General features: G+C 47.3%; 1 protein-coding gene across 2 annotated transcripts; it reads right to left on the bottom strand.

Moving 5' to 3' along the window:
- Positions 1-2,300: 2,300 nt before the first annotated feature.
- GP1BB (glycoprotein Ib platelet subunit beta) lies at positions 2,301-20,648 on the bottom strand. 2 transcript variants are annotated; one of them, XR_008312436.1, is made up of 3 exons: positions 20,271-20,648; positions 16,732-17,401; positions 2,301-3,974 (listed from the first exon to the last, which is right to left on the bottom strand). XR_008312436.1 is itself a non-coding variant. In XM_053279168.1 (2 exons), the coding sequence occupies exons 1-2, from the start codon at positions 20,353-20,355 to the stop codon at positions 16,803-16,805; spliced, it is 684 nt and encodes a 227-aa protein (XP_053135143.1). In that variant the 5' UTR covers positions 20,356-20,647; the 3' UTR covers positions 15,523-16,802. The 2 variants fall into 2 exon arrangements, 1 of the variants encoding a protein (XP_053135143.1); XM_053279168.1 differs by lacking the exon at positions 2,301-3,974 and having other exon boundaries at positions 15,523-17,401; positions 20,271-20,647.
- Between the last annotated feature and the right edge of the window lie 1,717 nt (positions 20,649-22,365).

Below are 22,365 nucleotides of genomic sequence, written 5' to 3'. Positions count from 1 at the left end.
AGTGGTATGCATCCAGGAATGCTCACATGTGATAAGTGTGGGATTAAATAACCTACAGCTAGTAGGTCCAATAGAGCATGCTTCACTTCATGGGGGGGCGTGTTTTCAGAAGGTCTGTCCTCGGGGAACAATTTCCACATCTGACGTATCTGTTGGGAAACCCATTCATGTGCACCACCAAAACTCCTGAGCCTTGCTAAGGATTCTGGGGTATATATTAGGGCACATTCTCAACTAACAGTAGGCACCAATTAACACTACTAGGCCTGGAGTCTCCAGAAGACCATTAAGAGTCTTGATAATATGGAATCTATTGGAAAAATATATTGAGGGGCAGGGAATAGCCTGGAGGATCTTGTCCTGCATTATATTTTTTCAAATTTATTTTTTATATTTATATCCCACTCTTCCTCCAAGGAACACAGAGTGGTTCACGTGGATATGTTTATCCTCACAAGGTTATCCTTCTTATGTTCTTATAATCAACCTATGGAACTCTCTGCCCCAAGATGTGATGACCGCCAACAGCCTGGATGGCTTTAAGAGGGGTTTAGACAAATTCATGGAGGACAGGTCTATCAATGGCTACTAGTCTGGTGCCTGTGGGCTACCTCCAGCCTCAGAGGCACAATGCCTCTCGATACCAATTGCAGGGGAGCAACAGCAGCAGGAGAGAGGGCATGTACATACTGCTTGCCTGTGGGCTTCTTGGAGGCATCTGGTGGGCCACTGTGTGAAACAGGATGCTAGACTAGATGGGCCTTGAGCCTGATCCAGCAGGGCTGTTCTGATGTTCTTATTCTGTCAACAGCCCTGCGAAGTAGGTTAGGCTGAGAGAGAAGTGACTGGCCCAGAGTCACCCAATGAGGTTCATGCCTGAACGGGGATTTGAACTTGGCTCTCCTGGTCCTAGTCCAATGCCTTAACCAATGAAAAAGCATTCTTTCTATGAAGAACAGCCCTGATGGATCAGGCCCAAGGAGGCCCATCTAGTCCAGCATCCTGTTTCGCACAGTGGCCCACCAGATGCCACTGAAAGCCTACAGGCAGGAGCTTACTCCCCTGCAACTGGAACTTTGCCTTTGAGGCTGGAGGTGGCCTATTGCCCTCCGAATAGTAGCCGTTGATAGACCTCTCCTCCACGAAGTGATCCTCTCCATGAAGTTATCCTTACGCTGTTCTACTTACTTGGGTTTAGGACAGATCTGGAAAAGTAAGTTCTTTCCCAATGCCCCAGGCATGGCCCTCAAATAAAGGATGCTTCATGGATGCGTCCCCTGCCCCCACATCCCACCCTGCGGTCCATGGCAGGATCGTTGCCCAACCAGCTGCCTTCTTTTCGATGGCCCTTCAATTAGCTCCTGGCCTCCGGCTAGAAATTAAGTCAATCCAAGGACCTGAAACCTAAACACAACCGAGTCTTCCCTTCTCCATTCAGATTCAGTTGAGTGGCAAAAGCCCTTCTGCCTGACACCATTTAGGGACCTTGTGCTTCACTGGCCCTGCATAGGGGAGTTTGCCAGGCTGGGATACCCATATCATCGGCCAGGTCACTGGGGACACATCGGAGCATGAGGTGGTCCCTGGGGGTCATCCAACGGTCATTCTTGGCTGTTGCCTACAGCAGGGCCAGGCGGTATAATTTACAGCTCCAAGAACAGCCTCGGGAAACTTAGTTAGTTAGAAACATAAATAGAATTCTAAGTCAGAGGTTACATAAGCAACATTATTTTTTATGATCGGGACTTGGCCTGCCACAAATATCACAAGGGATACATTTCACATCCCATGTCCAAGCTGAATCACCTCACATTTTAACATGAAAATGATGGAAAGTAGACCTTCCTGCCCCTGAACTAAAATCTACACACCAAGACTCACCATGGAATTAGTAGGTGGCAGTGACCAAATAAATAAACCTATTCCTTCACACTTGATTGGATTCGATTCGATTCGATTTTTACGGTCTTCGAACAGCACAAAACAAATAATACAAAACAAGAAAGTTAGTAGGTGGCAGTGACCAAATAAATAAACCTATTCCTTCACACTTGATTCGATTCGATTTTTACGGTCATCAAACAGCACAAAACAAATAATACAAAACAAGAAAGTTAGTAGGTGGCAGTGACCAAATAAATAAACCTATTCCTTCACACTTGATTCGATTCGATTCGATTTTTACAGTCATCAAACAGCACAAAACAAACAGTACAAAATAAGGAAGTTAGTAGGTGGCAGTGACCAAATAAATAAACCTATTCCTTCACACTTGAATCGATTTGATTATTGCAGTCATCGAACAGCACAAAGTGAATAATACAAAACAAGAAAGTATCTAATAAAGACAAAATGAATTAATACATAGAATAATATCTTATACTCTTGAGATCGTAAAACAAAACTAAGAAATCAATAAATCTATCATCTTTGAGACAACTATTACCCGTCCCCCAAACAACACTTGTTGGGTAATTTAGTCAACAGCTTCCTGGTCGTATAAGCCCTGGCACAAGATTTTGCAACGTTTGTGGTAATATCATCATCAAAACCTGACAGAAGGAAGAAGACGCAAGATTTATCTGTCCTGTCTGGCACCTTCACACTTGACACAGTTATGAAATATGAGGTTAGTGCAAGGCATGGGAACTCCATCCTGGCAATCCAGCCTCGTAATATTGGGCCTTTGAGGAACTGCTCAAAGATTAGGCCTTCTACTGCAAGGTGACTGATGCACCGACTTAGGCCCTCCTGCCAACTTTGGGCAAGGGTCTCACACAATACTATTAAGAACAGTAGAACAAGGTCTATCTAGGCCAACAACTTGTGGCCCACAGTGGCCCACCCGATGCCTCAGGGAAGCCCACAAGCAGGAGCTGAAGGCCTGCCCCATTTCCCGTTGCTGTTGCTCTGTAACTGGGATTCAGAGGTACCCTGATTCTGAACCTGGAGTGGGAACCACATCTACAGACAAGGCGGGTGGTTCAGGGCAGGGGCTCCCCGAGTTTACTGGGTCTCATTGTAGCTAGCTGAGGACCTTGTGGAACCAAGGTTTCAGTAAGTAACCTGAAGAGCCGTGCTGGGCTCCATTCTGAATGTTACCCTGTATATTTCACCCTGCAGCATAAGAAGAGTCTTGCTGGATCAGGCCTATCTAGTCCAGTATCCTGTTTCCCACAGTGGCCCAACAGGTGCGTTTGGGAAGTCCATCAGCTGAAGATAAAGCCATGACCTCGCTCTTGCTGTTGATCTCCTGCATTGCATATTCAGAAGCATCATGCCTCTGAATCTGGAGGTGGCCTATCGCCATCAAGACTAGTAGCCATCGATAGACCTTGTCCTCCTTGAACTGGCCGGACCCCGTTTCAGAGCCACCCAACTGGTGGCCATCACCACTTCATCTTGTGGTTGTGGACAAGGTCAAAGTATGTGCGTGTGTACACACACACGGCTCAATTACAACCAACCAGGGTCTCAGCTGCCAATCTGGATGAAGATACTTGGACCACGAGATGGCAGATACTATTTTTTAATTATAAATACACATATTGCTGCATTTCCCTTGTTCTGCTCAATTATTATTCTGTTGTTCTATAATGCCTTGGATTTGAATCTAGTTATCTTCCAGCATGAATTTTGGAATTATTATTATTATTATTTTACATTTATATCCCACTCTTCCTCCAAGGAGCCCAGAGCGGCGTACTACATACTTGAGTTTCTCCTCACAACAACCCTGTGAAGTAGGTTAGGCTGAGAGAGAACAGAGAATGCAGAGAACAGAGTTTGCACAAGAAGAGAGAGAGAGAGAGACAGACACAGACACAGACACAGACACAGATCTACCACTTTTCCTTTTCTTCTTCTTCTTCTTCTTCTTCTTCTTCTTCTTCTTCTTCTTCTTCTTCTTCTTCTTCTTCTTCTTCTTCTTCTTCTTCTTCTTCTAATGTTGCCTTTCTGGAAGCTGGCCAATTCTGGAAATTAAAAGAGAACTGTGGATTCCGACATTCAGTACCGCTCGCGTAAAATGCTGCTGTCATTGAGAACCACACAATCACGGAACAGGTTCAACAGGCAGAGATTCTGTAGGAATGCCTCCAAGTACTTCATAGGGCTTGCATAACCCTGGTGAGGCTTTAAGAACTACAGACCTCTTTGTTGCAAAGATGTAGTCAGACTGGTTCTTTTTACTCTTTATGGAGGGAGTGTTCCGCAATAAAAGACACCTGGAGATGCAAGCAGACCTAAGCAAATATTTCATAAACTGCATGCTTAGTGTTAAATCCTAAATTTCTGCACTTTGGTTATATAAAATAGAATAGTCCATATTAACTCCATTAACTCCTGCTAACTGGGAAAAGAGGCCCTCTTTTTAAGCTGGGACCTTAGTTCAGTGGTAGAGCATCTGTCCTACATGCAAAAAGGTCCTGGGTTCAATTCCTGGCATTTCAAAGTAGGGTTTTGAAAAATCTCTGCCTAAAATTCTGCAGAGCCGCTGCCAGTCAGAGTAGACAATACTGAGCTAAATGGACCAAAGGTCTGACTCAGTGTAAGGCAGCTTCCTATGTTCTAAGGATGTGTAGAACAATTTGCCAGCAAAATATTTTGATTCAAAATGGGCCATTTCAAGTGTTTCAAAACAGCACACCCTTTAAATAAAGGATCTGTTTCGAGCTTGGAGCAGAAGAACTCCTGTTTTGAACAAAACATTTCAACATAGGATCCTATGTTTGGGAAAAGGTTAAAAATTTGTTAAAAACTGCCCACTTGCCCATTTCTTTTGTCGGTTGGGTGATAGGTAGCACCCATCATGCCCTTTCACATAACCCACTTTGGTATCCCTAGGAGCTACCCATGGGGAACATGGGTTTTGAGTTTCCCCATTATTCCCTATAGCCGGAACACCCAAAACATTTCCAGTTTGTTCCGTTGAAACAACCAGCTCAACTGCTGTTTCGACAAAACATTTTGGCCGTTTTGCATTTCACTTTGAGCTTGAAACAGAGTGCAAAATCCAGTTTCATGCACATCCCTACTACGTTCCTGCATTCCTAGGTACTGGTTCTCTCATCTTTAGCAGGAGGAGAACACGGTGCCTATTCAGACCTGCCTGAGCACGGTATCTCTCCAGTGACTGTTACTGGTCATCCCCTTGAGTTTCTTTTTTAGATTGTGAGGACTTTGTGTGGACACAGTACCATATTATATCACTTATTCATGATGATGATGATTATTAATTATTATTAATTATTAATCATTATTAATCATTATTAATCATCATCATTATTAATGAGTATTATTATTTATTATTAAAACAGCTCTTTTTTGTTGGAAAGGAGTATAATAATGATGATAATCCCTCAAAATATCCATACACTGCAATCAAGATGTGAATACTCAAGAGTTGGAGACCACCAAAATCATTTTCCAAGGCACAAAGCCTAAATCACGTATGGGATGTCATGATTACATATCAGATTTACTCAATCGCTTCAGCCCTCCAGCCTGGAAAGCAGAACTCCATTGCCGTAAGGTATTATAGGATCCTTTATTCCCTAGCCGCTCAGCAACAGCTAAACGGCAAAATAGAAACAGACGCATTTATACCAAGACACATTCAGTTCAATGCTTCCCATTCCGGCCTGCAGTATCTCACTTTTCAACAAAAAGTTCTCCAAGTTCCAATGAAATATGGTCCCCTATCTCCAAAGGGCTCTCCATCTTCTTCTAAGAGTTAAGACTATAGGTCGTAGGTACATCCCATCAGGAGAGGTTAAAACGTCCTTTGTCACCCCACCTCTTGGTGAACTTGCTTTGCTATTGATGACAGCTCTTTTGCAAAGCCGTGTTTCATTCAGAAACGGAAGGGGAGGCCGCCTTCGAATCAGGATTGCCCCTGAAAATCAGATGAGAGGGTTGGGTAGGGAAGAAAGAAGCCTCCCTTGTCTGAAGCACCTTTTGTCCCTCCTGTACTGCTGAAAGACGGCCAGAATGCACTTGCCGTTTGCCGAGTTAATTACAAGACAATACAAGGCCCGCTGACAGTGATGGATCGTTGATTTACAAGATAGGGGTGTGTGATCGCCAAAGAATCGCAATTGCATGAGTGCTTCCACATTGGCCATACAGCCTATTGTTTGGCGAAGGGGGCGGTTGCGGGGGGGGGACTCCATCCTGGCTAAATAAGAAGCAAATGCCCCCCGGTCATGAGTAAACAGGAGGGCTCTTCCTTCGGTACCTTGGAAGCAGCCATTGAGCAAGCCAGTGCTCAAGATTCCTCGATGGGAAGAACACAATAGGTGGATGCCAAGCACACTCAGCCCGGTCACCTGTCCGAAAGGTCCTGAATAGCCAGCGGAGAGATAAGGATCTCGGAAGCAAGGGCCACAGGCCAAGCAGACAATGGCCAGACTCAAGGCTCACAGCCATCCGTCATGGTGGGACAAAGCAGTTGTCAGCCGGGACGGCTGCATCCCCTAGGCATGTCGCCCAGCGGCCACGTCAGGTGACACGCCTGTCAAGGCCTGAGTAGACCTCAAGGAAGTTCTGCGGCCAGTAGAAGAAAGACGAGCCAATCCCAGCGGAACCAGGGTTACAATGGTGCCGAGGACCTGGCCTTGCTCATCCCCTTATCATGGATTTTGTGTGACCCCCCTCGTCCCGATGCCCAAATGGACCAAAAGTTGCTCAGTTAGTCCCCTGCTAACTGAGCAAAAAGGCACCTTTTCAAAGTGGCGATTCTCTTTAATTTAGCAGGAGGAGAGCAACTGGCCCTCTCCAACCCCAGCACAGCGTCCCTCCAGTGGCTGTTGCTGGTCTCTGTCATGTTTCTTTTTTTTATTGTGAGCCCTTTGGGGTCAGGGAGCCATTTCATTCATTCATCCGTTCATTCATTCATTCATTCACTCACTCATTCATTCATATCTATGTAGAGTGCTTTGGGAACTCTTTGTTGAAAAGCGGTTTATAAAAATTGGTCGTGTTTGTATTCATAACAGCTAAAAGAGTACCTAAACCAGCTGGGGTGGTCAGTACTTTCTGGGGGAAAGAATGCACACGGTTATTTTGGACAGGGTCTTCCATTCTTATGACACGCATGCACACACATGTGTATTCTGAACCACTCTCCGATCCGAGGAATTGTTTGATTCCGCTGTTGGATTTGGACCAAATCCCAAACCACAGTTATGCCACAAATTATGCAGTTGAGTTTCCTGCATTTGGGGAAATTGCAGGGGTCAGCACACCTGCAGTGCAATGGATGAGCCTCACAATGGGTACACTTCCTTCATGATCAAGGTGTCTTGAGAATATAAGGACAGAATATAAGGACAGAAGGACAGCCCTGCTGGATATGGCCCTAGAAGACCCATCTAGTCCAGCATCCTGTTCTCCACAGTGGCCCACCAGATGCCGCTGGGAAGCCGAAAGGCAAGAGCTGAAGGCATGCCCTCTCTCCTGCCGTGACTCCCCTGCAACTGGTATACAGAGGCAGAGATGCATCTAAGTAATTTTGGAGCCTGGGCCTAAAGGCTTTTAGAGGCCTCCCACCCACCCAGCCCCCACACAGTATTTTTAACACAACCACACACCCCGGGACAGACTAAAAAGGATTTGAGAGCCTCCACGGAGTATAGAGGCCTTGGACTTCAGCTCAGAAGTCCAGGGATTAGAGCACCTCTGTTCAGAGGCATCTTGCCTCGTTGGCTAGCGATGGCCTATAATGCTCAGACTGGTATCCATTGATTACTAATCCATCAATTTATCTAAATAAATACCCATCCCAAGCCAGCCAGCCTGCCCCTCCCCGAACCTACTTTATCCCCCACACCGGTTGGGGTGGAACATAAGAACTGCTGGATCAGGCCCAAGAAAACCCATCTAGTCCAGCATCCTTTCCCCCCTAGTGGCCCACCAGATGCCCCTGAGAAGCCCACAGCCAAGAGGTGTGGGCATGCCCTCTCTCTTGCTGTTGCTCCCCTGCAACTGGGGTTTCGATTCCATCCCCCCTCACCACCACACCTCCTTGGAGCTCACTAAATGCTGCGATTTTTCTTTTCTGTGTCACGTTTCGTGACTTTTTGCTTATTTTTCTGCCGTGGGGAGAGATGCCATGAAGCAAGAGCTGGGCCCGTCCACTCATTAATCACCCGCAGCAAGCGCTCAGCGGGGAGACACAAAACCTCTGTGTGTTCTCTCCCATATTCCTGAAGCAAGGTCAGCAGGAGGCCGGGGCGGGGGGCAGAGGCCTGGCCCAAAGAACCCCCAGTTAGATTAACATTTTATTCGGGAGCCTATTCATCACTGTCAGAAGTGGCGTGAAGCGGCACCAGGAGAGAAAATAGCTGGACGGCCAAGACCCTTTTCTTTCTTGGGCCCCTCTCCACCCCGTCCCTGCTCCTGTTTGAGTTGAACTTGCCCAGATTTGCTAATGCTCCGTCGCACAGCTAGATGGATGGTGCCTATCACCACCTTCAAAGTTGGACGCCTCAAAATACACGTTGGCCCTTTCATACGACACAGACCCTGTCAGAGAGCAGATGGACGGGCCCTTTCATGAGGCAAGGTGAGGCAGCTTATGCGACTCAGGTTATGGGACACCAGAAAGGTGGCCCGGACGCCATATGCCCTCTGCTTTTGAAAGTGGGGAGAAGGGGACACAGGTGCACCTGGCGGGGTGACATTTGGCACATGGAGGCCTTGAACAACAACAACAACAAAAGTAGAAGTGCAATACTGAACACCCAACAAAAAGGTCGATCCTGCAATTTTGCTTCAGCTGCTAAGCAGCAGCTAAGTTAGTAGGTTAGATACTCTGTCAAGAGTGGAGAAAGAGACCCTAGGTAAAGAAAAATGGAGGACATTTTGGGCCTGGCTTCCGGAGTCGACTCCTCCCATTACTTGAGGGTTAATTTGTTTTATTCTTCTTTAATGTATTTGAGGGCTTCTGTGGTACAGTCACTGTGATATTCTATGCAGCCTATTTTGATTCATACATCTAGGTGACTCTGTCCTGGCTTTCGTATTTAATTTGTATGGGTTTGCTCTATTTTTGGTCTTGTATTTTGTAACCAAAATCTTTGGTCTTGTATAACAGCAACCAGCCTCAGAATTGACAAGGCAGACATTGAAGAGGTGGATAGCTTCTGCCTTTTAGGATTGACCATCAACAGTAAAGGATCCAGCAGTCAAGAAATACGCCACAGACTAGCACTTGGTAGGGTTGCAATGAAGGCCTTGGAAAGGATATTTAGATGCCGTGACGTGTCTACACCTACAAAGATTAGAATTGTTCAGACAATGGTTTTCCCTGTGACACTCCATGGATGTGAAAGCTGACTTTGAAGAAGCAAGATAGGAAAAGTATTGATGTTTTTGAACTTGGGTGCTAGAGAAGACTTTTGAGGAGACCATGGACAGCCAGGAAAACAAACCAATGGATCATAGAACAAATCCATCCAGAATTTTCACTCAAGGCACAAATGACCAGGCTCAAACTATCCTACTTTGGACACATTATGTGAAGACCCAGTTCCCTTGAGAAGTCCATAATGCTGGGGAAAGTGGAAGGAAAGAGAAGAAGAGGACGACCAGCAGCAAGGTGGAACATGGACTCAATGAAGGCACCACTGAAGACGACAGCAATGAAGGCACCACTGAGAGACCTGAAAGGCCAAGTGGAAGACAGATCATCCTGGAGAGAATCTATCTATGTGGTCGCTAAGAGTCAACACCGACTTGATGGCACTTAATCAATCAGTCATTTTGTCTTTGGTACTCTGTATTTGGGCCTTTGTCTTTTGATCTGTAATGTTTTTCTGTAGTAAGAATTTATGCAATTTAAAACTGATCTTTAAAAAAAACCACCATTGTCTTTAGAAGCAGTGGATCCAGAACTGAGCAGACATGTTCCATGAACACAGGCTGCCCCAGAAGAGGGGCCACTGTGCACAGCTCTCCTGCTGCTTCTGTTTTCCGGACCCCCCACTCACCTATCTCTCCCCCCACCCTGTGGTGGCTCCACTAAGCCCACAGTAGCCACAGCTTGTGAAGGTTTGCTGGACGTGGCGCGGTATGATGACATCACAGCCCGGCGACAGGCACTGAGTCATGACATCATTATACTGTGCCACAGCTGGCAAACTTTAGCAAGCTGGCCGCAGCTACTACAGTGGGGCTGCCACAGAGGCAGTAGGAAGACGGGGGACATGGCGTTGAGAGGCAGCACGGCCCACCAAAAAATGTCAACACAGGCCACCCCCAAGGCCACTATGACACTACCCCTAAGTAGGCCCGTATCTACAATCTGCATGCAGGTCTTTGTCCTTAGGTTAAGATGAGCACCATTTCCTGAAAAGGATATGGTGTACTGGTCAAAGCAGAGATTCTTCAACTGTGAGTCTGGCCACGTTCTCCTCCCTCTGATGCCTGCTCCATTCAATTCCAGAAAGCATCTCATCATGGGTGGACCATCCAGCTGTTTCCTTGATGAATGGGACGGAAACGGAAGGGAAGCACCCCTCCCGAAAATGCTTCTTCTTTGGAAACCAGAGAGATGTCACGGAGTCCCGGATAGCTGAGGCGTCGACATGTAGAACTCGACACCTCTGAGTGGGCTCAAAGTGTTTCCACTGGAGCTTCTGTCTGCTCAGATGGGAAACAGATTCCTTCCCTCTCCTTTCCTGCTCCCACGGTAACCTGTATTATGCATCTGACATGTCATTTCCTCTTTGAAAGGTTTTCTGCGGTTTGACAAAGAACTTTGGTTCATAATGGAGCCACTGCTGGGCTTGCTCACACCTTGTGTTCATAGTTGCAGAATATAATCGCCAGTTTTGACTGGCACAGGTTGACAGGAACGTATTACACCACGAATCTTGCAGCCACTTCAGTGATTGATTGTACCATTTGTACCGGAATCCAAGACTAGTTTTCTTCCAAGTTATTTGAAGTTAGAAATCAGAGGGAGTCGTCCTAGATTCAGTGTTGTTTTCTATTTGGGTAAATACTATATGTTTCTGGGCAAAGTGCTTACTTTTAAAGCCTCAAAAGATCTGTACCCAGAGTATCTTGGGAAAAATCTTCTCCTATATGAACCGCTCCCTCCATACTTATAAATATACTTACAGTAATATTTCTATGCCCCAGCCCAAACTTATATTTGTTTGTTTGTTTGATATACCGCCCTTCAAAAATGGCTCAGGGCAGTTTATATATTTAAAAAAAATAATTACAACCAAAACTAAATCAATTAAACAATTAAAATCATTTCAACATTAAAAATCATTTAAACAAACATTAAAACCATTTAAAACCAACATTAAAAATTTAAAACCATAAATCGAATTTAAAGCCTGGGTGAATAAATAAGTCTTCAGTGCCTTTTCAAAAGTTGCCAGATTTAGGTTAATATACATTTAATATATGCAAACAGCATTGAAATCTTGGATAGCCATCAAAAGATATTTTTTCATGAAAGGAGGAGAAATAATTCCAGTAGCTTTAAAGCTCTTTGAACTGAGCAGTCACCAACGGCTCAGACCACATCAGCAAATATGTGAAATTTTGGGAGGGGTTTTTTGTCCCAATATGGATCACTTTACACTTGAATACATTGAACTGCATCTGCCATTTTGTTGTCCACTCCCCCAGTTTGGAGAGATCCTTTTGGAGCTCCTCGCAATCTATTTTGGATTTCATTATTCATTACTGGCCCAAATTTTATATGGGGCACAGGTGGGAATTTATATCAATCAGAATGCCATAGAGATAGTTCAAACTAAAATTTTAAGGACCAACCATAGGCACATAGGAAGCTGCCATATACCAGGTCAGACCATTGGTCCATCTAGCTATCTACACAGACTGGCAGCGGCTTCTCCAAGGCTGCAGGCAGGAGTCTCTCTCAGCCCATCTTGGAGATGCTGCCAGGGAGGGAACTTGGAGCCTAGATGCTCTTCCCAGAGCAGCTCCATCCCCTGCTGAGGGGAAGATCTTCCAGTGCTCACACTTTTGATTCAAATGCAACCAGGGTGGACCCTGCTTAGCTAAGCCTTGTGGCCAATGATGGGCTTAATAGGGACCATTGAAGGCTTTCATGGCTCCAGCAGAGAAGAGTGATCTCCAGGGGTGATGGGGCTGAGTTTAAATGGTCTTCTAGAACTCTCGTGAGATCTTGGAATGAGATCTTGTTTCAGGCCAAGATCTCACAAGGTTTACTAGGACTGTTGTGGGTTATTGAAAGCTGGACTGGCCAATGATTAGGGACCAGTTACGGAGGACGACCTATGCTGGCGAATGCTCTATGGCTCAGTGTACTGTAAAGACACCACCATGAAGGCTGTTTGGGGTAATAATCAGCTGTGTCATAGGTGGTGTTTTAAACCTCTGAGGCTTGTCTTGTCAACATTTACCCATTCGCATCCAAATTCAATTTAAAGTCCTGGTTCTTACCTTCAAAGCCGTGTGGGCTTGGTGCCTATTTTCCTACAGACCTGCCTCTCCCACCCAGTTACATCCCGTCCTGTTAGATCATCTCAGATGGCCCTTTTGTTGGTCCCTGATTTTCAAGTGGTTCAGAGTTCTAGGCCCACGAAGGGGCCTTTTCGGTTGCTGCCCCACTTCTTTGGAACTCTCTTCTCCTTCAGATGCGTCTAGCCCCTTCCTTACTGATCTTCAAGTCTCTATTGAAGACTTTTCTTTTTTGCCAGGCTTTTGCCCTGTATTTTACTTCATTTGCTTTCCGTTAGCTACTTTAGTTTTAAATTTACAATGCAATCCTTCATGTTGCCTTATTTACATGTTTTTGTACACCACCTGGAGTCTCTGGAGTAGGTGGTATATTTAATGTTTCTAATAAATAAAATAATAAATACACATTGGGGATTTGTTCCTGGATAGCCAAGCTTGCTTGGAAATTGACGGATGACTAGTATCATGTACTATATAGAGAGAACCATGATGAAAAGGGGATGGCAGTGTGGAAAATAACCAAGAAATGACCGTTGCATTTACAGGTACTTAAATCCCATGCTTTGTTATAGACAACTATAATCAGTTAAATAATGACAACGCTCATTATTTAATGGATTATAATCATCTTAGGGATTCATGTTGTGCGATATTGCTAGGAACTTCTCGGCCTTCAGTTCCCCACTGCATCTGCAAGGGGGCACCAAAGGCAAGAGATGATGAAGAGAGGAGAGCTGCCCCTTTAAGGTTCTACACTCAACCAGAGAGGGGTGGAGCCTGAGGAAGGTATAAAAAGGGCTCATTTGGAGGTAGGACTCTGTTGGGACAAGTTTCTCTCTTGGAGCTCTCCATGGTCCTGCAGAGTGGCCTCACTTTGCTAGCACCCATGGGAGACCAGGACAAGACAACAAGGGTCTTTATCATGTGCCTGCCCGCCATATCTCAGACAGCAAAGGAACACAGAGAGGTCTTTGTGGAGGCCTCTGAGAGAGGAGAGCTGGTCTTGTAGCAAGCATGAATTGTCCCCTGTGCTAAGCAAGGTCCACCCTGGTTTGCATTTGAATGGGAGACTACATGTCTGAGCACTGTAAGATATTCTCCTTAGAAGATAGGACTGCTCTGGGGAGAGCATCTGCACGCTTGCATGAGGAAGTTTCCTAGTTCCATCCTGGGCATCTCCAAGGTACGGCTGAGAGAGACCCCTGCCTGCAACCTTGGAGAAGCTGCTACCAGTCTGGGTAGACAATACTGAGCAGATGGAACAATGGTCTCTCTTGGTATAAGGCAGCTTCCTATGATCCTATGTCTTCAATACTGATCTGAGTCCATTATAAGTTCACAGTGGAGGTGGTAGTCCTTAAGATATTCTGGTCCCAGACATGTCCAAAATAATTTGGCCACATAACCGAAGAGTGTATGGGAAGTGAGATTTCACAAGAGAGGAGTCCATTCAGCTAGGCTGGCAGAGCTGTGTGAAAGGTGCACCGTTTTTTCATCAAAGTTTTATCATCCTCTGCCAGGAAAGATGCCGAACTCTGCCAGAATATAATTATGCCTGCCACTGAAATATTGGGGTCCTTTCCAAAAGTCCATTACAAAATAATACCCAGCGCCTGCTGTCTGTTGGTTTATCACCTCCATCAGTGGAATGTGAAGGTTTTGTAATTCAGCTCCCTTGTCTGCCGGCATGTAGACAACAGAGAAGACCTAGAAATTGTCATGAGAAAAGGATAGAACAGGTCCCGGGAAGTGCCTTCATTTCACAGGCTGTGCTTGCACAAAGGAATCATGTTTGATATAAGGAGGCCATTGTCTTGGGACGAAAATCTCCATTTCACCTTTCTTCTTTGGCGATGATCAATAGGAGGAAATTAAAGTCTCGTCCTGGGGGGAAAGATTGGTTTGCTAACACGGTGATGAAAGATCAGGTCATAGGAAAGAGAAAGGCTACAATGAGGTTTGAGTGCCACCTCCTGGACACTGAGACTCATGAAAAAGATTTCGGAATTTAGTATAGGAAACAACACCATGTGAAGCAAAAATACGAGATCAAGGGCACATACAAAGTTCACTCCTGAGTCAGGGTGAAGTCAGGGTTAATTTTAGTCTATTAATTGTGGACTAGGGATGTGAAGACCAGCTCTCCTTCCCTGCCTCCCCCCGCAGGCCTGCTACCACAAGACCAGCTCTCCTCTGAATCCTGGTTGCAAGGGAGCAACAATAAGAGAGAGGGCATGGCCTCAGCTCTTGCCTGTGGGTTTCCCAGCGGCATCTGGTGGGCCACTGTGTGGAACAGGATGCTGGACTAGATGGGCTTCCTTGGGCCTGATCCAGCAGGGCTGTTCTTAAGTCCTAAAGCCGGGGTAAGCAACCCGGGCTCCCCAGCTGTTGTTGCACTACAACTCCCATCATCCCTAGCCACAGCCAGGGATGAAGGGAGTTGTAGGTCAACAACAGCTGGAGAATCAAGGCTGGCTAATCCTAAAAGATGCTGTTTTCCATGGAGCTAGCTGAGCTGGGCATAAAACATCTGCACCTCTAGTTCACTGCCGCTTTCTCCCCCCACACCCTGCCGCTGCTTTTTTGCCCGCCCACACTCCCGCCCCCTCCACCACCTTCTTTGCCCGCCTGCCTGCCTTTTTCTTCCTCGTCCACCACCACCTTCTTCCCCATACACCACCTTCTTCTTCTTTGCCCACCCGCCACCGTCTTCTTCCCCCGCCCGCCCTGCCTTCTTCCCCTGCCTGCCGCTGTCTTCTTCCCCCACCTGCTACCACCGTTTTCTTTGGCTGGCCAGCCACCTGCCACCACCCGCCACTGTTTTCTTTGCCCGCCTGCCAGCTGGCCGGCTGCTGGCTGCCATTTTCTCCCCTATCCCCATCGCTATCTGGTAGCTGCTCGTGAACTCTCGCAGGAGCTGCCACACATGGAATTAGCCATGGGTATGCCATATATATATGGTTTGGGTTTTTTGCCATATATAGAGATTTGGTTTTCCCGTAGACCAATTTAAACAGATTTAAACCATTCATTGATTAGTAGACTAAAATGCACAGTTAATCAATTCCGATTTATTCAATTGGAGATATTCGACAGCTTGCAACCATTAATAAAAATTATGCCATCATTTTGCTTTCCTTTCGAAATGCTGTGCCCCATTATGCTAAGGGGATTAAAATGCAATCGCTGTAGTCTGGCTTGTATGTTGCTGATCCTCTGAGCCCAACAGTTCTAGAAACAGAATATCAGAGAGTCCAAAGGGACCTTGGCGGTTTCCTGGGCCAAGCCCTTGCTCTGTGCCGTGATCTCCTTTAGCATCCAGTTGCTGGGCGTGAAGATCTCAGCATTTGGCAACCACCTCCCCGGGTATTCTACGTTGTTTGCTTTTAGAACTGCAGGATCTTGTAGGAAACGTGACAAATCCAGTCCTCGATTCTCTTGCTTTGTGCCAAGCCACTCATCCCATGGCTTAGTCAGTGGCCCTATTCAGACCTTGATGTTGTACATTCAGGGGTCTGTACACATGTAGACATTTTGTGTGCATTACTGGACTGTCTTGTTAGCTCCTTCATGGTGGAAAGCAGAAGAGAAGACAGAGAGAGCACAGAAGAAGGGAGTACTGTACATGGACCCATTTTAAAAGTGACCCTGTCTGCAGGTCCTTCAAATGCAGGTACAGATCGGAAGCCAACTGCTTTTCAGTGTGTTCAACTCAACATGCGAATAACTGTCCACGCGGACAGATCTGTACACACATTCGCTGTACACGGATGGCACGTCACGTGTGAACCGAGCTTTCGTCTGCGGTTCTTCCCATCCCAAGCTGTTCCTTTCTGCAGACCACTACAGCACCCTCAAAAGCTTTTGCAGAGCACCCCAGAAGCAAACCATTTTAAATCCTTTCAACATCGCCTATGGCTGGCAGGAGCTGGACTTATCTATCAAGGGATATGAATAACGCAGCGGTTTCTAATCATTCACTCTGCTGACTCACCAACATATTGCACTGGCCACAGACCAATTAATGTACCAACACTATTTACTTTGATTATATTATTATTGCCATATTGACCCAAATAGACGGCAACTCAGAATGGAAGATGGTGCCTTGAAAAAGTGGTTAAATATTCACCCCAAAGAAAGAAGACTCTGAATTTAAGATGACCCCCACTCCCATATTTAACAGGGAAGAACTTGTGGAGGGTTGCGGGGGGGAGCCCCATCTTGGATTCAGGTAAATTCGGTGTCACTTTTTAATACCTCCACAGACCACCTGCAGTACCCCCATGGACCACCAGAGGCCTGCGGACCACAGGTTGGGAACCCCTCTTCTAGGAAGCAGGCGCCCACAGCTCTGCGTTCTCGTAGAGCTCGGCGGTTCTCCTCCGGACGTGCTTGACTATCGTGTGGAACCGGCACAGGTGAGCAATGATGAAGCCAAGCAGGATGGCCTGCACGAAGATAAAGACAAAAAGGCTGATCTGGACCATGAAGGCCACCCCGCAGTACCAGAAGGGGCACGTAGTGACGATCTCGTCCTCCGACAAGTAGCTGATGATCCTGCCCTGGAGGTGAGAAGGAGAACTGCACACTACGTCCCGGTACAAGGTCCGATTCTGCTGCCACTGGAGCCAAGCCCGGAGGTAGAGGATGTTGCAGTCACAATGCCAGGGGTTCTGCCGCAGGTGGACCATCTGAAGGCTCTTCAGGTCGTCAAAGAGCCCGTTGGGGATGAAGGTGAGATAGTTGCTGTTGAGGTAGAGGATGGTGGTCGAGGGCCGGAAGGAGGTGGGCATGGTGTCGTCCGTGAGTTCTGTGGCCATGCAGTTGATGATGCTCTGGGCGCACTGGCAGTGTGGAGGGCAGCTGGGAGTGACGAGGGGGAGAAGGCTGAGGAAAAGGGACCCCCAGAGGAGACGCATCTTCCACCCTGAAATGCACAAACACGTCGCTTAGACGAGACAACCATCAAGGGGGAATGAGGCCAGGAATGGAGAGCTGGTCTGGTGGTAGCAAGCCTGACTTGTCCCCTTAGCTAAGCAGGGTCTGCCCTGGTTGCATATGAATGGGAGACTTGATGTGTGAGCACTGGAAGATATTCCCCTCAGGGGATGGAACTGCTCTGGGAAGAGCATCTAGGTTCCAAGTTCCCTCCCTGGCAGCATCTCCAAGATAGGGCTGAGAGAGACTCCTGCCTGCAACTTTGGAGCAGCCGCTGCCGGTCTGTGAAGACAATACTGAGCTAGATGGACCAAGAGTCTGACTCCGTATATTGCAGCTTCCTATGTTCCTATGGCTCTTTTGGGGATGTAGGCATCTGTAGGCATCGACTGTCAACACCAACCATTCCTATTGGACATCAGGTATTAAGGCAAAGAGTGTAGGACGGCCCCCTTGTTCTCGCTTCCCTCTTAATCTTTTCTCCAAATCTCTTCCTGGCAGTAGATTCTTCGGACACTCATAGGAACATAGGTAGCTGCCATCTACTGAGTCAGACCCTTGGTCCATCTAGCTCAGTATTGCCTTCACAGACTGGCAGCGGCTTCTCCAAGGTTGGAGGCAGGAGTCTCTCTCAGCCCTGCCTTGGAGATATTGCCAGGGAAGGAACTTGGAACCTTCTGCGTGTAAGCACACAGATGCTCTTCCCAGAGAAGTTGAGGGTATGCCCACAGCTCTTGCCTATGGGCTTACCAGTGGCATCTGGTGGGCCACTGTGTGAAACAGGACGCTGGACTAGATGGGCTTCCTTGGGCCTGATCCAGCAGGGCTGTTCTTATATTCTTTTCCCCTAAGTGGAATATCTTCCAGTGCTCACACATGCAGTCCCCCATTCAAATGCAAGCCAGGGTGAACCCTGCTTAGCAAAGGGGACAATCCATACTTGCTATCACAAGACCAGCTCTCCTGCCTTCTCTCTCACTCCCTTCTTCTGTACTCTCTCTCTGTGTTCTTTCTCTTCTGCTTTCCACCACACGGTAGCTAGCACAGGGTGCAGGCTTTTCTATCTAGGTTTGCAACCTCTTCAAATAAACCCTTGTTTCTTTTGGACCTTAAACCATTGTCTCCGGATCTCCTCCCTGAATTCCTCAAACTGGGTTTCTCGGCTAAACTGGTTCAAATTCTCCCCTATAGCAAATGCCTGCAACAAGATGCCAAACGCTGCCGGATTGATTGATCGATCGATTGATCGATCAATTTCTATACCACCCTTCCAAAAATGCCTCCAGGCAGTTGACATTAAGACTTGACCCCATGGGGGTCAAGGGTGGGGATTAGCACCCTTTCAAATCTGACCCCAAGCCAGAGAGGAGAGCTGGTCTTGTGGTAACAAGCGTGAACGGTCCCCTTTGCGAAGCAGGCTCTGCCCTGGTTCCCATTTGAATGGGAGACACGTGAGCATTATTCCCCTCAGGGGATGGGGCTGCTCTGGGAAGAACCTCTGCATAGGCTTGCATGCAAAAGGTTCCAAGTCCCCTCCCTGGTCAGGGTTAAGCTTAGTTGGTTGGTTCTTTTCAGTTGAGACAGACTCCTGCCTGCCACCTTGGAGAAGCTGCTGCCAGACAGTGTAGATAATACTGAGCTAGGTGGACCAAGGGTCTGACTCCAGAAGGCAGCTCCCTATGTCCCTATGACTGTGCGGACTCCCTGATTTCCATGCACCTCGTAAAGCTTGCAGATCCACCCCAAAGCAGGGATCTGTCCGACGGCGGGGGGGTGGCGGTGTCTTGCCATCTTTCTGGATCCCCAATAATCCTCCACATGAAGCAACCCCCTCACCCCGCTTCATGAAAAGGCCGCCCTGGTAGGAAGCAAGGAAGCGAGAGAGTGCGAGGGAAAGAGAAACGGACGAGATGGCCGGCTGCTATCAGGAGGAACTGCCTGCAGCTAGCATTAACTTCCATGATCCTTCCTCTGAGGTTGCAATTTACGTCAAGGCAGTGTGGTGTCGGGCATGGCTTCTCTATGCGCGGTACGCATACCCCTGGGGATGCACGGGATGGGAGAGAGAAGGGAAAGAAAGCCAGTGGCGGGGTGGGGAGAAAAAAGTGTGCCAGCTACTGCAGCAGGGAAATGCTTGACTAACAAGCAGAAGGTTGCTGGTTTGAATCCCTGCTGGGCAGCAGCGATATAGGGAGATGCTGAAAGGCATCATCTCAATGGTCAACCCCTCCTGTATTCTACCAAAAGAAAACCACTGGGCTCTGTGGGCGCTCGGAGTCGAAATTGACTTGACGGAACACTTTAGCAAACAGATCCTATGCCAAGCAAGAGAGCTGGTCTTGTGGTAGCAAGCATGATTGATCCCCTTAGATAAACAGGTTCTACCCTGGTTGCATATGAAAGGGAGTCTAGAAGTGTGAGCACTGGAAGATATTCCCCTCCAGGGATGGAGCCACTCTGGGAAGAGCATCTAGATTCCAAGTTCCCTCCCTGGCAGCATTTCCAAGATAGGATTAGAGAGAGATTCCTGCCTGCCACCTCGGAGAAGCCACTGCCAGTCTGTGAAGACAATACTGAGCTTGATAAACCAATGGTTTGACTCAGTATATGGCAGTTTCCTATGTTCCGATTAGAAAAGCCTACATTTGTGGATCCCTGGCTGGGAGCATCTATACCAAATGGGCTCGATCCCAGCACCAGCAGCAACACGGCAAGAAATTGTGGCTCAGATTTCCAGATGCAGCTGTATAGAGTGGCAATATTTCTGACTCTCCCTAAAGTGTCACCTGCATATGGAGACAGGCGACAATTCCAGGCTTGCTCCAGTGCCATGGAAAAGGAAATTATTTTAGACTCACCGTTCGGAGTTAGTTTCCCTCTGGAGCAAGAAGCATCTGCTGCTGGTGGAGAATGTGAGAAGCTTGTGTGAAACAGCTGACACATCCTGATAAATCCCCAGGGTGCAGCAGAGAGATAAGGGAAGCCTGTTCTGAATGCGTAGTTCCCTAGAGATCCCACGAAGTTGGCCTGTAATGTGGTTGGGTTTTTTTGAGCTGATGGAATAAATTTGATTCCTGCATCTGGCTAGAGAACAATGTTTCCTCAGCCACTGTGGATGACTCTTAGCTGAAAATCTCTCTCCCTTTCTATCTCACACAAAAACACACATGACCTGAGAAAATCTTACCTGTTTCTAGCAGCAAATACTTACACAGGAACAGAGGAAGCTGCAGTATACTGAGTCAGACCCTTGGTCCATCTAGCTCAGTATTGTCTACCCAGATTGGCAGCGGCTTCTCCAAGGTTGCAGGTAGAAGTCTCTCTCAGCCCTATCTTGGAGATGCTGCCAGGGAGGGACCTCAGAATCTAGATGCTCTTCCCAGAGCAGCTGCATCCCCTCAGGGGAATCTCTTCCAGTGTTCACACATCAAGTCTCCCATTCATATGCAACCAGGGTGGACCCTGCTTAGCTAAGGAGACAAGTCATGCATGCTGCCACAAGACCAGCTCTCCTTTTGCTTGTCAGAGGGTCTGTTTGCTACCAAGCAGAGTAATACATTTATCATTCATTCATTCATTCATTCCATTCATTCAGGGAACAGAGGAAGCTGCCATATACTGAATCAGACCATTGGTCCATCTAGCTCAGTATTGTCTACACAGACTGGCAACGGCTTCTTCAAGGTTGCAGGCAGGAGTCTCTCTCAGCGCTACCTTGGAGATGCCCGAGAGGGTACTAGGAATCTTCTGCGTGAAAGCATGAAGATGCTCTTCCCAGAGTGGCCCCATCCCCTAAAGGGAATATCTTACAGTGCTCCCACATGTAGTCTCCCATTAAAATGCAAACCAGGATGGACCCAGCTTAGCAAAGGGGACAATTCATGCTTCCTACCACAGGACCAGCTCTCCTCCCTTAAGAAACCACCGTTCCTGCTGGAGCAAGAGGAGCAGAACAACAGAAGCCCACCCACCCACCCCCATTTGCGAAGGAAGGGGCTGATGAAATCCAGAGCCCGGAGCCATTCATTGGAGTCCTGAGCCCCATGGGCCACCCCCTAATGACACCCCTGCACTCAAGGATGGCAGGCCAAGGCTTGCTTTTGCTCAGGGGCCCCCAAGTCTTGGCTGACTGGCAATTCAGCCCCGATCATCTCTTCCCCAGCAGACTTCCTCACAGCACAGGATGTGGTCAACTTCCTTCTGAACTCGGAATGGCTGTTGAGTCATCCGAGTCTATGAAAGGAAGGCCTCGGGAACAAGGTGGCCCCTTTGGTAAGGACATTTGCACAATATGCCTCGTTGGTTTCAAAAGGAACTTCTGCACAAGACTGCAAATCCCAGTTTTTTTAGCACCACGATGCAATCTTCCTGTGCCAACACAACTTTGTTAAACAAAGGTCAGGATGTCACCAGAGGTGCACCTAGGTAATTGTTGGAGCTTGGGCCTAAAGGCCTTTTGCCCGTCACCACCAGATAAGCTGCAATGCGCTATTTTTTTTATACCAGAACATGCTCAGGGAAAGCTGGAGACACTTTTTTTTTGTAGAAGAGATTCTGAATAAGATACTTCCCACTGACTTGCAGAGAGATACCACATTTTGCATGGGCAATCCTGTTACTTAAATTAGTGGGCCACTCAGCATTTGGAGCTCCCCCCGGCTTGTGGGGGGACTGGACCTCCGCCCGGAAGTCCAGTCCAAAGAGCACCACTGGATGTCACTAGTGCGTATTCGGATCTTGGCACACTCAGTTGTGGGCCGATTTGGTCTTTTCGGTCCTCCTGAATCTATGAACACGAATCTAGTCAACACAATAAAACACAAACCAAATCCCTTATAGGGTTCCATCAAGTAACCACAGAAATCCAACTGGAACCCAAATCTGCAATGCAACCTGACTAACGATACTCCCATATATTCGATGAGGCTTCCAAGAGCTACACCAGTGTGGTGT

This window comes from Hemicordylus capensis, chromosome 15 (assembly GCF_027244095.1).
Source record: "Hemicordylus capensis ecotype Gifberg chromosome 15, rHemCap1.1.pri, whole genome shotgun sequence".
Classification (NCBI taxonomy): domain Eukaryota; kingdom Metazoa; phylum Chordata; class Lepidosauria; order Squamata; family Cordylidae; genus Hemicordylus; species Hemicordylus capensis.
This window is presented reverse-complemented; position numbering and strand designations above follow the sequence as displayed.